General features: G+C 44.4%; 1 protein-coding gene across 1 annotated transcript; it reads right to left on the bottom strand.

The window, feature by feature from the left end:
- Positions 1 to 801: 801 nt before the first annotated feature.
- Positions 802 to 16,051, bottom strand: frs2b (fibroblast growth factor receptor substrate 2b). The gene is made up of 7 exons (XM_032587600.1): positions 14,315 to 16,051; positions 10,448 to 10,519; positions 10,286 to 10,377; positions 4,304 to 4,490; positions 2,532 to 2,666; positions 2,242 to 2,405; positions 802 to 2,104 (listed from the first exon to the last, which is right to left on the bottom strand). The coding sequence occupies exons 3-7, from the start codon at positions 10,349 to 10,351 to the stop codon at positions 1,058 to 1,060; spliced, it is 1,599 nt and encodes a 532-aa protein (XP_032443491.1). The 5' UTR covers positions 10,352 to 10,377; positions 10,448 to 10,519; positions 14,315 to 16,051; the 3' UTR covers positions 802 to 1,057.
- Positions 16,052 to 16,267: the final 216 nt, after the last annotated feature.

Here is a 16,267-nt window from a genome sequence, read left to right on the forward strand (position 1 = left end):
TGCCCATCCCAAAGATATTTTTCTAGATCCGCCCCCGAGTGGAACACACAAAAACTACTAGGTTTTTTTGTACCGTTGTAACAATTAACCAATCTCCCCATCAATTCAACTTTATAAGTAGAGACACATAGTTGATGTTACCATCATACAATAACTTGCAATTAAGTTTTGGCAAAGCTCAATGTAGTTTTCACAGGTGGTGGAACATTATTGTCAACAGCTGCTGAAAGTAACTAAGACTTACTTTTCATGTAACTTACTTTTTCAAGGAGTAATCAATAATCCGATTAAAGTTACTTTTTCAAAATAACTATGCCATCACTGCATATAACACATTGCTGTGATAATGTTGCAGTGTGAAGATGTGTGATGACGATGTGAAGTCGGAGGATGAAAGATGTGGGACCATGATGTGTTAAAACGATGCTGGTCTTCTGGTTCTGGTCTGCATCCCCAGAACCAGAACCAAATATGGAGAAGGAGCATTCAGTTTCTATACACCACAAATCAGGAACAAACTTCCAGAAAATTGTTAAAAAGCTGAAATACTGAGTTTCTTTAGATCTAGACTAGAAACCCACCTGTTTAGAGTTGCTTTTGAAACATTCTAAATGAAACACTGACCAGCCTTTTGATGTTTAATGATGGCACTTAGAAAAATTTAATGTTTCAATTGTTGATTTTTGTATTTTTATGATGTAAAGCACTTTGAACTGCTTTGTTGTTGAATTGTGCTATACAAATAAAATCGATTGGTGTGTGGGAATGACAATGGTGATAGAAGAGGCGAGGCGCTCAAAAGCGAGTACAAATAAAAGCAGACATTTATTGTCAGATCTACTGTACATGTGTCATCTTACAGCAGCACAGTGACTCGTACAAAAGGATAACTGGAATGTTTGTTCAGTAATACTGACGTGTACCATACAATGAAAGCAGTCTGTTACATCATGATCATCAGAGGTATTACATCTGCTATAGTACCAGTCCACCTCCTCAGGTGGACAGCTCCTGTCTGAATGGAGTCCATGCACGGCTCCGTACCTGCCACAGAAAGTCATGCGGCACTCTTAGTGGGAAGCTCCGTGCTGTTGTGTCTCGTCTTGCGAGACGTGCCGTCGTCTCGTGGCCGTGCTTTCTGCAGGCTGGACATGGCGGCGGTGCGCTCAATATCGATGAGAGCATACATCTCGGTGCGCCGTGTAGGCGTGGTCGGGGGCAGCGGGGAGGTGGGGGTGCGAGGCGTGTGGGGGTTGCTGCCGTCCGACGTACCCTTGTGTCCGCCGCCGCCGCTGTCCATTTCCACCTCAATGTAGTTCAGAGTTTTAGGTGGCTCCATGTGGCCCGGCAGCGGCGGCCGGCGGAAGTCGAAGTTAAAAATGGTCGGACCGTCGGTGCGTCGGCGGGCCGTGTCGGGCCGGTGCGCGCTGAGCGGCGCAGTCACGTTCTCTGTGTTGACGTAGTTGTGCGAGGGCTCGAGGACAGCGGACAGCGGGTGGGAATAGGAGTGCTGCAGCAGGCTGTGGGTGGTGTGGTGGTTGTATCCGTTGAGCGACGGTGTTTTCAGACCGCCGTCAGTGCTCTCCTCCTCCTCAGCACTTGGCTTCCTTGCCTCCCAAACCGGCGGCAGTGCTGGAAGGTTTTCATAGTCCAACAGAGCAGTGCGCCGCTGGGCTGAGTTGTTGACATTCTGCAAGTCGGGGGTTAGGGGAGCCGGGCGGTGGCGACGGGGAGCCGTGGCGGGGTTGGAGGAGGACCCATTGGAGTGCGGGGTTGGCAGCTCGGCCAGGGTAGGGGTTGGGATGGGGCCGTTAGTCTCTCGGAGCTCGGCAGCCTCCTGCAGCTCCTGTTGCCTCTTTTTCTCCATCTGCTGCTTCTGAACAGGGGTGGGGCCGAGCACAAACCGCACCCCCTGAGGCTCCAGCAGAACCTGGGGCTCCGGCTGGGGTGCGGGGGGCACGGGCTCCACACGGGCCCTGGGAGGAGGTGGCGGGGTTGGAGGACACTGAGACTGTGGTGAGGTGGGGCTCTCCAGGGGGGTGACGACAGTGAGCGGGCTGGGCTGGTCCTCCAGGAGCCCCGTGGTGTTCACATAGGTGTGCACCTGCAACACAGAAAGCGGCAGCATCAGTCTCAGCTGGACACCATATGAGGTCCAGGTCTCGCTAGCAAAAGGTGAACTTCAGGTTCTGTCTGAAGTGAATGTTAAGTCATCGTGAGGTCAACAGGCACTCATCTTACCGCCTCGTCAGCCACAAGCAGCGGGTGTGTGGACTCCTCTCCCACAGACGGCAGCCGGGTGCTGGCCACAGATGGGTGACGGGTGGATGGGTGAGACGGTGTCTCTCCCACTGAGGGCAGCCGACTCACCCCATTGGGCACCGTAGGTACCGAGTAACCCAGAGCTGCAGCCAAAAGACAACAACACACCCGTTTAACAACAGTACTATATGACCTCTGACATGCAAAAGCAGAAATAGTCATTTCCTGATTACAGGACTTGTCAGATTACACTTGGTGTATGTGCGCACCTGCAGGAGTGAGCGCCCCCTGCTGGTTGGGGTCCAGAACTGCCTCTTCCACCACACTGATGCTGTGATTGTGCATCACCTCCTGCAGCATGTTGAAGATCTCTTCAGCTCGAGAACATTTGAAGGCAAATATACCTGCAAGCACAGAAAGATTGGAGAAAATGAGACAGTGATTTTACCACGGTGGAGAAACAGAAATCACAACACACTGCGTTTAACTGGAAGAGACAAGGAGCAGGAAGAGTAGGAGCTTTGAGATGATTGGTCAGCTGACTTGAGCTCATAGGAACATATAACAAGAATCCATATGGTAATCCATATCCGCCTTCCTATATGAGACTGAACAGAACCTGTTCAAGTCCATAGAAAGCAGCTGGGAACCGGATTCTGTTGAATTTCCTATTGTCACCATCTAAACTCCAGTTTATAGTTTATTGATATGAATCAAAACCCTTAGCCCAACACTCTGAGTGGTCAGACAGGAGGACAACCTAAAGATCCACATGACAACTGAGTGACAATAAGACAATTGACAGACGATGTGAAGTTGGTCTCTACACCTGAGAGACAAGGTGAAGGAAAAGACATGAAACACACAGGAGACTGTGGGGAACACGGCACAAACACAATTATTGATCCCTGTGTATTCACAGCACAATCAATACTGATCAGCCAATCACCCCCATCAGGTCTGAGACTTACCGACCCCCTCCTAACCCTGAGCAGCCCATGGTCCTGAGAGCGTGCAGGAGGAGAGACACAGTGCAACTTTAACCTCAACATTTTCCACTTCAACATTCTTTTCCAGGTTTCCTCGTCATCTCCTCCCACAGCTCCAATGTGGGCAAAAATTAGCTGCCAGCTAATTTGAAAGATGCGGAGATCCAAAAAACGTTTTCTAAGAGTGGGAGGTACAAATTGCTCTGATGTATTTGTTGGGGTGTGTCATTAATCAGTTTGCAATCACATCATAATGTAATCGAATCAGATTTGCACCACTACTATTCATCCAAACATGCTGCAAGAATAAAATAGACAGTGGTTTTATATAATCAAATGTTTCAAATATATTAGGTGTATTTTTTTGATGAGAAAACTGCTCAAAGTGTAACCAAAAGGGTGGAGCTTGTTGTGACAGAGCTCTCTGCTCCTCATCATCACCTTCCTTAGAAAGATTGAAAAGGAGAATGGATCTGATAGGATATGGCTGTGTTTTGTAAAAACATTTCAAATTTGGGGAAGTCATGTTGGATTATTATAGTAAGAATAAAATTCATGAGTTCACTGGAGCACAAAATGAAGAGCTTCAGCAGCAATATCAGGTTAACTGGATATCTGAACATTGTTTATTTTGTGCTACTGGAGTTCCAACACTTTGTACCACGGAGTGTCTGGAAACATTGATCGCTAGTGATGAAAATGGTGCCTTAACATGTTTTTCACTTTGCTTAAGGAAAATGATAAACAATGAAACTTTTAGTATAAACACTCAGAATCAAAAGTGAACAGCGTCTTTAGATATTTAAGCTTATAAGACAGAGTTGAAAATCAAAAGTTCTTGGTCGGGTCATCTCTAATTGCTGTGATTGGGCAGCAGGGGGCATTGTTTGTCACACTGAAATGTTTGTGTAGCTCCTTGAGACAATAAGAACCTTTCCTAACGCTAATGCGGAACCTCTGTTGCTTCTTTAGACCTCCTGTGTCTGAAGGAAACATGTAAAGGAAACCACCAGAGGCAGGTTTGTTCTGATTAGTTCATTTGACAGACGTACCTTGGCCGGTCTGGCAGCGACGGCCGCTCTCGAAGGAGAACAGGTTGGAGTCATAGCCGTAGCGCCGCAGGCACAGGTATGGCCACCTGACATCGTCACGGCGATGTGTGTGGAGGACGAGCTCGGATTCAGTCAGCTCCATCACGCCTGAGCCCAGCTCGTTCCCATCATCGTCCACATTGATCACCTGGCAGCAGAAAAACACACGCAGGGTTGTAACTTTACAGAGCTGAGCAGTTCTAGCATTCAGCGATTTCACAAAAACAAACAGAACAAAAATTTTATCATCATGTTGATTTGTTGCAGAACTCCATATCAGATAGTCATATTTATTTTGTTTTGAGGATATGTCATCTGAACAAGAGGAAGAAACCTGTTGAAGCTTTTTGAGCATATTAAAGGACTCAATGGCTATTGAATACATTCACACAGCAGGCAAATGTGACCCAAATCAGATTTTTTTTGCCCATATCAGATTTTCTCATGGCAGTCTAAAAGGTCCAATGCTGATCTTTAGACACAAAAAAATCTATTTTGTGCTACTTCTATTTGTGGTACTAAATACGGATAAGTATCCGATTGTTTTCAAAGCGTCTGCAGTGTGCATGGTAAAGTCATGAGAAGAGTGTTCAGAGTCCCTGACATGTAAGGTGTTCCTGAAAAATCTGAAATTATGAAAGAAGCCTGTCTGCCTGAAGCACATCACATCACAATCCCATCATGCCTGGCTCTGACTACACATCTGATTGGTCCCAACACAGAAGGCAGTGAGGTAGGTGGGAGGCTTACAATCAACCCAACCAGACAAACAAGAGTGTGGAAGAGCCCAATGCTCCACTTCCTGTAAAAAGTGGGAACAATGTTGATCAACAGAATTAAACCCTGACCTGTATCTGATTCACTGAATATGTTTGAGCTCAAATAAAAGATGAGGTATGGCAGAAATGGCGATCCACACTTTCTTTGCAAGTTGTCGTATCAGAGCTGCTGAAATTTAAACCAGGAGTTTGGCTTGTGTAACATGAACGATGAAGTGATGTACAAAGGGAGTTTTTCGTTGCATGTTCACACAGGGTTGGACAATAAATCAATAAAAATATATCTTGCGATAAGACACATGTTCAATATCAATAGATGGTACATCTGATGACGTTTTCAATATATAGAATATTCACTGAACTCCAATCCAGAACAGCAGAACTTCTGCACTAAGAAACAAGCAAGGTGGCTTCAACTAACTCACTCCTCGGTTACTTAGCAACAACCTGTTGAGTAACTTGTGCAGCAGCAGTTTCAGGTTTCACTGCTGTATCTAAAACCACTTAAACAACGGCATGGAAAGAAAACTGCAGAGATCATGCCACCAGTCTGGCAGCATTTCACATATTCAAAACAAAAAACTAATCAATAATTACAGATCTTGACTGATATGACACGCTTATGTATGTTGTGATAAGTTCTATGAATCCCTACTGACCGCCAGAGGGCGGTGCTGAAAGCACTGAATGTTCCCTTCGCGCATGCGCCGTTCGAACAATAATATCAACAGAGTCACACTTGTGACATATCGGATGATCAATCAGAGGCTATATAGCATGACAAAGCTCTGTTCCTCTTTTCTTCTCACGTGCGGTTCGCTTTGTATGGTATCAGCCTTTTGAATTTCTGGATCTTTTCACAGTCGTTGGACGCTCAACTGCCTGTTGGCCGGAGTAGCAGTCTATCGCCCTCCTAGGGCTGCGACGGATCTTCGTTCAAGGTACTGTTTGTTGGGGATGACAGCGTTAACGCCAACTTTCCCAACTCGCAGCTTACAACCACTGTGTTTGTACACATGTTGGACCTTAGCTAACGGTGAGCATTCATGCTCAATGTCATATTATAGATGGATTTCTCTGTAAAGCGTATAATGCTGGAGCACGTGCCGGCCGCCTTGACAATTCCTTGGCACACCTAATGTTTGCCCTTTCTGCATCCCTTCAGGATACCAGTGGGGCAGATACAGCTATTGGCTTTAGCAATGCAGCGCTTCAGGCCTTTGCACTGATGACCAGAGAGCTTGGGCGTGTGATGTCTTTTCTAGTCCAGGCTCGCCGATAGGTCTGGCTGGCTCAGTCCACATTGACTGAAACATGCCGCAGGACCCTCCGCAGTGTTCCTGTGGTGCCAGGGGAGTAATTCGGTTCTGCTGCCTTGGAAGCGCTGCAACGAACTGTTCAGGCACGGCAGAGGTATGCCCCCTCCTCCTCATAATCCGAGGCACCCATCGGCTGGCCCCGACTCGGGATTGTGATTGGCCTGGTGGGTTTTACCCTCGTGCGGTACAGCAGAGACCCAGCAGGAACATTCGTGTGCTGGACCGTCAACCAATCAGGCACACCCGGGCCACAGACTTTGGCCGCCGCCCCCCCAGATCCCCTAGGGGTTGTGGGGAGAGAAAGTGAGGCAGCCAGGCAGGCTGTCGGATATTGTTCTCATTAGCAGCTCAGTTACTGGGCTGCTCTCACTGTGGATCCATGGGTGGTTGCCACTCTGACCCATGGTTACCGGCTACAGTTCCGACGGCGGCCTCACATCTCACACCGGGTCAGGGTGACCGTCATCACTGACCTGGTGAAAGCTCAAGCCCTGGACCAGGAGCTTTTCGCCCTCCTGGCCAAGGGTGCAATCGAGGCAGTGGATCATCTGCGGCAACCTAGAGGCTACTATTCAACGTATTTCCTCGTGCCAAAAAAGACAAGCGGATTTCGTCCCATTTTGGATCTCAGGGGACTCAATCAGTATTTAAAGGTCCTGCCATTTCACATGCTCATGACGGCAGAGGTTCTTTGGGTTGTGACAAAGAATGGTTTACATCAATCTACCTTACAGATGCATACTGTCATGTACCTACTGCGCCGTTTTTTCAGGTTTGCCTATCAGTGTCGCCACTGGCAGTTCCGTGTGCTCCCGTTCGGCCTCTCCCTTTTGCCGAGGGTGTTCACTCGGTGCGTGAAGGCAGCCCTTTCTCCTCTGCAGGCCCGCGGCATGAAGGTTCTGCCATACCTCGATAATTGGCTTCTCTGTGCCCCGTCTCGAGAGCATGCATCTCGTGATACGAGTCGCCTGCTCGCTCATATATCCCGGTTGGGCCTCAAGGTGAACTTGGAGAAGAGTTGTTCGATTCCATTGAAGAAAACCACTTTTCTTGGGGTGCTCTTGGATTCTCCCTCCATGACAGCTTACCCATCTGTCCAGAGGGTGGATGGCATTCCCCAGCTGGTGAGTCGATTCAGGCTGGGCAGGCAGCCTCCTTACATCCTGCTGCTGGGCAAACTAACATCGGTTACTCGGGTTGTGCCCTTAGGTCTGCTGTCACTGTGCCCTTTGCAGAGGAGATCAACAGCTAGCGCCTGGATGCCAAGCTACACAGGCATCGTAAACTTGTGGTAACATGGCCATGTCTTCGTGCCCTGAGTTTATGGAGAAACAGGGCCTAATTGTCCAGGGTTATGGCTATGGGGGTGGTTGTGTGTCGCAGAGAAGTGGTCACGACAGATACCAGCTCAGTGGGATGGGGCGCTGTATGGCAACACAGGGCAGTTCAGGGCCACTGGTGTCCACAGGATTGCTCCAAGCATATAAATGTGCTGGAGCTGCATGTTGTGCATTTGGCTCCCAGGCACTTTTTGCCCCACCTGGAGGGGAGACATGTCCTAATTCGGCCAGACAACACCTCTGTTGTCTACCACATCAACCACCAAGGTGGCACCAGGTCAGCGCGGCTTCTGAAGGAGTCCCGGGATCTTCTGGAATGGGCATCTGTTCACCTATCCACCCTGCAGGCGGTGTACTTGCCAGGACTGCACAACTAGGTATCAGACTCTCTTTCCCGACAGGCGCCAGTTCTGGCAGAGTGGTCCCTCCACAGCAACATAGTCCGCCTGATCTGGGACCTTTTCGGTCAGGCCGAGGTCGACCTGTTCGTCACAGAGGAGTCGACTCATTGTCCGTGATGGTTTTCCCTTACAGGGGCTGCAGGTGCACTGGGCCAGGACGCCTTGGCCCAGCCTTGGCCCAGGGTCAAGCTTTCCGTTCCTTTCCCTGATTTGGCCGACTCTTCAGAGAGTTCTCGAGGAGGGCCACAGGATGTTGCTGGTAGCTCCATATTGGCCGGCACAGCCATGGTTCCCACACACTGTCCTTGGTCCTCAGTGCTCTGTGCCACCCTCCATTTGAGCCTTTGGTTCAGGTAGATCTCAAATGGTTGTCATGTAAGACTGCTTTTTTGTTGGGTATTGTCTCAGCTAAGAGGGTCAGTGAGCTACATGCTCTTTCTGTCAGCCCATCATGTCTCAGATGGAGTTCAGATGGCTCTGGTGTTACCTTGTGGCCAAACCTGGCGTTTGTCCCTAAAGTGTTTTCTCATTCTCATTGTTACAAACCATTGAGACTGGCGCATTTTCAGCCTATGTCAGGGGAAGCAGGTGATAGTTCTGAGTTACTGTGCCCAGTGAGGGCACTGGAGGCATATATTGCAGCCACTGCTGCTATAAGACGTTCAGACAGGCTGTTCTTGTGTTATGGGGCCCCTAGATTAGGTTGTCCTCTGTCCAAACAGTCTCTCCCATTGCATTGTGAATGTCATCTGCCACGCCTACGCTGTAGGGTGCCGCCCCCGGCCAGTCAACGTGAAGGCACACTCTACCAGGAGCGTTTCCACTTCCTGGGCAACCTTGAGAGGAGTTTCACTGGAGGCTATATGTGCTGCTGCATCATGGGCTTCTCCGAGCACGTTCACTACATTTTACAATGTGAATGTGGCCTCCTTTCATCCTCTGGACCAGGTTCTTTTACAAGGGTCCTCTGGCCTTCTCAGTAAGGTATGTGCTCAGGATTCCTTGTGACATTGCTGGTATTAAACATTCAGTGCCTACTGACCGCTCTTTGGCGGTCAGTAGGGATAAAATAGAAAGAAAGTTACGTACGTAACTACGGTTCTATGAATCCCGGATGACAGCCAGAGATTCTCTATCACTCAGATTCCTTGCATTTCGCTAGAAGATTCTGTAGGAACAGAGCTTCGGATGACGTCATGCTATATAGCCTCTGATTGATCATCTGATATGTCACAGGTGTGACTCTGTTGATATTATTGCTCGAACGCCGCATGCGCGAAGGGAACATTCAGTGCTTTCAGCACCGCCCTCTGGCGGTCATCCGGCATTCATAGAACCGTAGTTACATATGCAACTTTCGTTTTTCAGCCATATTGTCCAGTCCTACACAGATCTATAATATAAAAGAGACTCCACCTTTGACACATTAGTGATGATGTAACCTTTGTCCATCAGTTTCATTGTTTCAACCCAAAAATATAGCAAATAAAAATGAGGTTTTAAAAGGTTGAGTAACTTTAAAATGGTTGAGAAATCTCAAACTTTTAAAAGTTCATTTTATTTCCATCACTAATCACTTTCACAGTCATCTGAGGGATGTAAATGAAAGTAGACGGACACCACGTGAAGAATATTGGTTACTAATTCAAATCCAAAATATAAATACTGAGACAACTCAAAAACAGCCTGTGTGAACCATCAGGGCCAACGGCTCTAAGCTGCAGCTTGTGTAAAGATTATCTGAACTCCAAAGGCATCAAACACGCTAAATCATCCACAGATGAAGACCATCTGATGTCAGGAACATAGCTGAAGCAACTCCATGTTTGCTGGTTCAACATGAGTTGTCACAGCTACTTCCTACACACTAATCAGCTGTTAATGCAGGAAAACTGATTTATAACGCTGCTCCGTTAACGAATCAGCTCCAGGTGACTCACCTGCTCTATCCACCTAATAATGAGAACAGCTTAAACATGTCTGGCTCTCACTGGTAGAACAGGAGAGAAGGAACCACGGGTTGTGAAATAAGAGCGTGGGACGGTCATTAGTGAGTAAGTGAGGGCGTGGGCGGGGAGGCGGGCAGGTAGAGGCAGGAACTCACCTTGAATTTACTCTGATGATTATCTGGAACTGACTCTTTCTCTGGACAGCTTAAGCAGCTACCCATGGCTTCTTCAGAGCACCATCTGACGTCTGGAACAGAGGAAACCTTTAGTGGGAAACCCGAGAGGCCATCGTAGTGTCACACTGCTGGGGAACTCACCTAGATCCAGCCTCCAGCAGCTCTGCTTCCATCATCAGAGCTTTAGTGGGTCTGCAGGGAGAAACAGCAGCTCTGTGGATCAAACCGGGACAGAATTAGTTCAGTAATGGGACATTTCTCACCCAGTCTGATTGGTTTTCTTATAATTCAGTTCTATCCATTTTCAGAAAGCCTCTTAAGAATAAATCTTGTCAGAAACCAAGGCAAAAAATGCTGCAAATTCCATATGCAAGCCAGCAACATTTATGTTGAGTTTCAGCATACCGTACTTAAAAAGGTGAATGAAATCTGGAACAACATTTAATCTTCCTGTCGTTTAATATCAACACCACATACTAAATACAACACAATCATTGTTGGTGTTTTTAATATCATGTTTATAAATCAATCAGAAATGAACTGAACAGGACTGCAGTGATAATTCACAAATAGCAGCTGGATTTTCTAAATCCTGACCAAAACACTGCTTGCAACTCAAACTTTGTAGGGTTATTGAACATCACCAGCTGGTGTTTAGAAATCCTGACTAAAGTGCTGTTTTTCACTCCTTTCATAAGTCTGTCAGGTGTTTAATCAGTTGGTGTTTGTTAATAGGAGCCTAAGCAGAATTTAGATCATCTGTATACAAGGACTGTTAGGGACGAGCATTCAAAAACAAAGGATGCTGTCTAACACGGTACATAAATCAGAGTGGTGATATTCATCCATTTTTACACAAGAATAAATAATGGATTTGTGGAAATAAACTATCTTCCTGGTGTTTTGATTTTCCTTAGAAACCCAAAGGGAGCATCAAACTTTTACTGGAAGACATGGTGGTTTACTGGTGGAATAGTGAGACGTCAAGATGGCTTTCTGGCCAGCCAGGGTTTAGATAAGATGGAGAAAGACCTAGAGAGTAGCAGACAGAGAACTGCTGCGATAAAACAAATTCAGCCTGTGAATTTCTTCCATCTCACTGCAAACTGATGCAGAATCTCCTCTGAAGTAAAACAAATATTTGAGAAGTTTTGCAATATGTTCTTTAGTAGGTTTTTAAATCAAGACACCGGCCTGAAAATGTGGATATTTATCCCTAAGTGACAGACATGAAGGGAGTTTATGATCTGAGCCAGTTTCACCAGTAATCTGCTGCTTAATTTTATTCTTACAATGCTTCGAAAGCAACATCCATAGATGGATTTTAGACTGGAGAAATGTGCCAACCTGTAATGAATCTGGTCAAACAGACTATTATTTCACATATATCTAAGAGAAGGCAAAACTGAAATGAAGATTATTCATTCCACCTTAACGAGGGACAGTCTTCCTCACAGCTCTGATGCAATGTGTCCTAGTTCATGTCTGTTTACCCAAATAGGATGAATATTTTAACAGCATCTTTAAGTTCTGCAGCTCAGGTAAACACATTCCCAAACGGAGCAGAGACAACAACAACGCGCATACATCTTTACTCATTCTGATCAAAGATTTTCTTGTTCCTTTTTCACCAGCCCAATCGATGACTTCTGTCAAAGAGCAGCATCCAGCACTGAAACGACAACCACCAAAACCTACAAACAAACTGATGCACATGTAAACTAGAGCTGCACAATATATTAAGATTGCAACTAGCATTGAAATGTGAATCTGAGCAACATCACAATTGGATCCAATATTTGGTAGGCTGTAGGGCAGCATAATATTAAGAAAATGTGAATTTGCAATACTTTTGCTGTATTTGCTATAACAATATTGATTACTAATAACTCATATTTCTTCTCTGACCCTACACATAAGTTGAGGGCATTCACATCAGAGTCCCTGTAAACTGAATGCTTTGTGCTCGTCTTATCTTACATTCAATGCATTCAAACTCTTGATAAATCCAACTTCTTGGATTTACTTTCCCAGTCCTCTTCTCTCTGCTAACAGATTTTAGTTACTGAGATGCGAAAATCCACAGAAAGATTAGGGGCTATCATATTCATGGAGGGAAAAAATACTTACTATAACAGGGACAAGTTTCCCTTTATCCAGTGATCAGGTGTCACCTCATAATCAATATGACCCTGCGTCCTGAACCTTGCTTTAAATTTGTTCTACAAACCTGAGCAGACAACCAACACTTAACTCTTTCTATAACAATTTAATAATTATAACTAAAACTACAAAAACTCAGTTTAAAACATTTGTTAATTTATTCTGACAAACGTCTCAAATAATAAGATAAAATTTTGAGCTGATGTCTTCCATTTTCCTATCTCACCTGCATGAGAGCGTGTGACAAATGTATTTCATGGAAGACGTTAGGGAAACTCCCTAAAGGCTCCTCCTTCAAATCTTTCGGTTCCATTGATTATTTCAAGTGTACACAGCATTTAAGGCTAATCGACTTTAGTCACATCTACAGAAAGCATCTGACTTATGGTAGCTCTGTCAGTATGAGTCAGTCTGCGGCTGCAGGTTGAGCTCCAATCACTAGATTTGCCATTATGCTACTGGCGGTGTCGCCCCCTCAAAAACAGCCTTTAATTTACCATCGCAAGATTTCAGTTTTCAAGAACTCTCAATAATAACATAAACACACCCATAGTGTAATTATTATCCATGTCATTCATTCCTATTAGCGACATAATCGGGGCTTATTAAGTTTTTCAACAAAACCACGTCTGAGTCACCTGAAAATAAGCAAATGTGCGCCAATTACTGTTCAAGTAACGAAATACATCAACACATTACATTTCCGAGCAAATGCTTAAAATCTACCGTCCATAAAAAATGTGAAACAGTATAATTTACATTCAGGGATTAACTGTAATAATATTCAATTTAAAAATAATACAACTTCAATACCTGTTACACAGCAGTATATGATCTATAGCTATAGGGTGAAGATATTAAAGCAACAAAAGTGACCTTTGAGCTGAATAAAACCGCAACAAGTCAATTTTTTTTAAAAGTTTGCCTGTCAAAATAAATGGCAGAAGATTCGAAGATTATTTGTTGAACATTTCAGGTCAGTTTTTCTAGTTAAAAGTTTCAAAACTGAACAATTCTTTGTGACTCTGTCACATATTTTAGTGTAAACAGGGGGGGCAAATTAAACCACAACCTCTCCTTACTTTTATCTTGCCTGATCTTGGTATCGTTATTAAGTTATTTTAATGCCCTTTCAGCTTAAGTTGTTAGTTTGCACAGCCATCATTATTGCAATATACAAAAGCATGTGCGATTATAAATATAATCTAAATTGTAATCATATTTAAGTTTCTTTGTAATTATTTTCTCCTGCAAATATCATATAAAAATTATTCACAATTCGTCAAAAACCTGTAAACAATTATATAAATCAACTCAAAAACAAAAAATTACTTTTTTCCCCTTTAACCGACTAAAACGCTCTCGTTTTCAATGTTGGACCCAAATCCATAGCATCTGATTTGATCATAGATTATTGATTACATAAATAAAGTCAGGATTTTGAATTAAAAAGATGCAGCTGTTTGTAGTTTGAGGTAGTTGACATTACACCAACGCCAGTATCAGCCATTCATCACCTGTGGATCAATCAGTCAGTAAATCAATCAATCAGCCAGCAGCTTTGAGTCACTGACAGGTTATTTATCAGTGCGGGTGTTCGGATTTTCTTTTTACTGTAATTGGTTTTGTCCGTGCAAATGCACGATATGTTCCGTGTTTAGATGCCATTAAGTAGCCTCAGTAGCCTTTGCTGGCCAGGTGTGACCAGTACACAAAGCTGGGTTAGTTTGAGGGATTCTGGTCACGCAGATGAAACTTCCCTGAGATGTTTCTGTAATGGCAGCTAGTAAGCAGCAGCTTCTTAGCAATAGCTAGTGAACTTAGGGTACTTTACTTCAAACTCACCGGGGTAAGTCAGCGGAGGGACTTCCAGCATCCGAACCTTCTGGACCTCCGGATGGCGGAGAAGGAGCTATGTTCTGTCCGAGTCTTTTAGATCTCCAGCAGCTCGGTTCTGTCCGTCCAGAAAGGGTTAGCAGTTAGCAGCTAGCGTTCGCTGCTGGAGCGCCAAAAAACAATCACAACTTCTTTCAAAGGCCGCTAACGCTCCTCTTCACGGGAAATAAAGGACCAGAACCGGTCACAATCCATCGGGAGTCCGTAGTGGGTCACTATGAGCTCCGAGGTTCCTTCGAAAAGAACTTTTTCTGCCTAAAAATAAGTTTTGTGAACTCGCTAAATCTTTCCGCTGCTAGCTGTCTGTGGGGCTAAATCACTGCTCAACTTCCGGCTCTGCAGCGGCCTGAAGCGCATGCGCAGAGAGTAGGGTAAGGGCCTAGGACAAAACAGACTCGCACAACAGAGACGCAATGACTCACAACACACTTACTATAACACAGGGTAGACAGAATAACACACAGAACTCTCGACATATCATAAATCAGACTCCTAATAACACAACATAGACCTAATAGCAGACAACAAATCAACAATAACACATGACAGATTCACAATCACACACAAGAGTTAGTAATACAACGGTATTTCAAAGGCAAAACAGACTCATAGTGTGACACAGCAGAAAAATACCACATAAACCCACATTTATATAATAGTCACAGACACACCAGAACAAAGGATTCATAATAACATGGAATAGGGACACAACGACTATCAATGTAACATACATCAGAAGCACAACAACAAACTAAACATGTGGGGCAAGCCTTTTCACATAACAGATGTGATGTACTTCTACTAATTGTACTTTTACAACTCCTACATGCAGGAGTGTGGTGTCATTACAGTTTTACTGTTGTGCATTTCCATTGTTTGTCACTGTGTTTTATAATTGGTAAAGTGTTTTTGTAGTGTTACATAATTTTTACAGTGTTGTTCCAGGGAAAATTGCAAGGTGATGCAATGTGTTTTATTTTTTTTCCTATTAGTGCCACATACTATTGGTTTAGTACTGTGGCATTATTGTAGTAGCTTTGCTGAGTTGTTGCAGTGTTATCACAGCTTTGTTGTAGAAATAACACAGCATTGTTCATTTTTTGTTAGAGTAATCTTACAGTATTGTTGCAGTGGTTTCACAGGGTTTTTTCAGGGTTGCTACTGTTCTACTGGAGCATTTTTGCAGTGCCAATGTGACGTTGTTAAGGAGTGGTTGCAGGGCTATTACAGTGTTTTTACAGCATTTTCATTGCTGTTGCTTTGTTGATTCAGTGTTGTTTTAGAGTTGTTCCAGTGTTTTTAGAGTGTTGTGTTGTTTGTGCAGCAATAGTGCTGCATTCTAAAAGTGTTAGGACGTTTTTGCAGTTTTTCTGCCGTGTTGCTTCAGAACAGCTACAGGGATGCCGCAGTGTTGTTGTAGCGTTGTTACAGTGCTGGTATACGATCTGTGCAGTTATGGTATAGCATGTTTAAAGTGCTGTTGCATTTTTGTTGCAGAGTTGTTCCTTTCTTGGTATTGTTTGGCAGCTGTGGAGTTAATGTAACATTGTTAGTTGATAAATAGTTGCTGCAGTATTTTTCCAGTGCTGTTACGTAAATTTTGCAGTACCAATGCAGCATTGACAAAGTGTTGTTACATCAAGTTTGCAGTGCTGAAGGGTTGTTGCAAAGTTTTTCCAGTGTTATTTTTTTGTTCCTGTTGCTTTTATTTTTTATTTAATGTAACATTTTTAGAATGCTGTCATAGAATTTTTTTTGTTGTTGCAATTTTGTATCTGTGTTGATTCTGGGTTACTCAGTGTTATTACATTTCTTGCATCATTGTTTTGAAGTTGTTACATAGCTGTTCCAGTGTTGTAAGATGGTTAAAGAGATGCTAGAGTAATGTTAAGTAATTTTTGT

This window comes from Xiphophorus hellerii, chromosome 2, assembly GCF_003331165.1.
Source record: "Xiphophorus hellerii strain 12219 chromosome 2, Xiphophorus_hellerii-4.1, whole genome shotgun sequence".
Classification (NCBI taxonomy): Eukaryota; Metazoa; Chordata; class Actinopteri; order Cyprinodontiformes; family Poeciliidae; genus Xiphophorus; species Xiphophorus hellerii.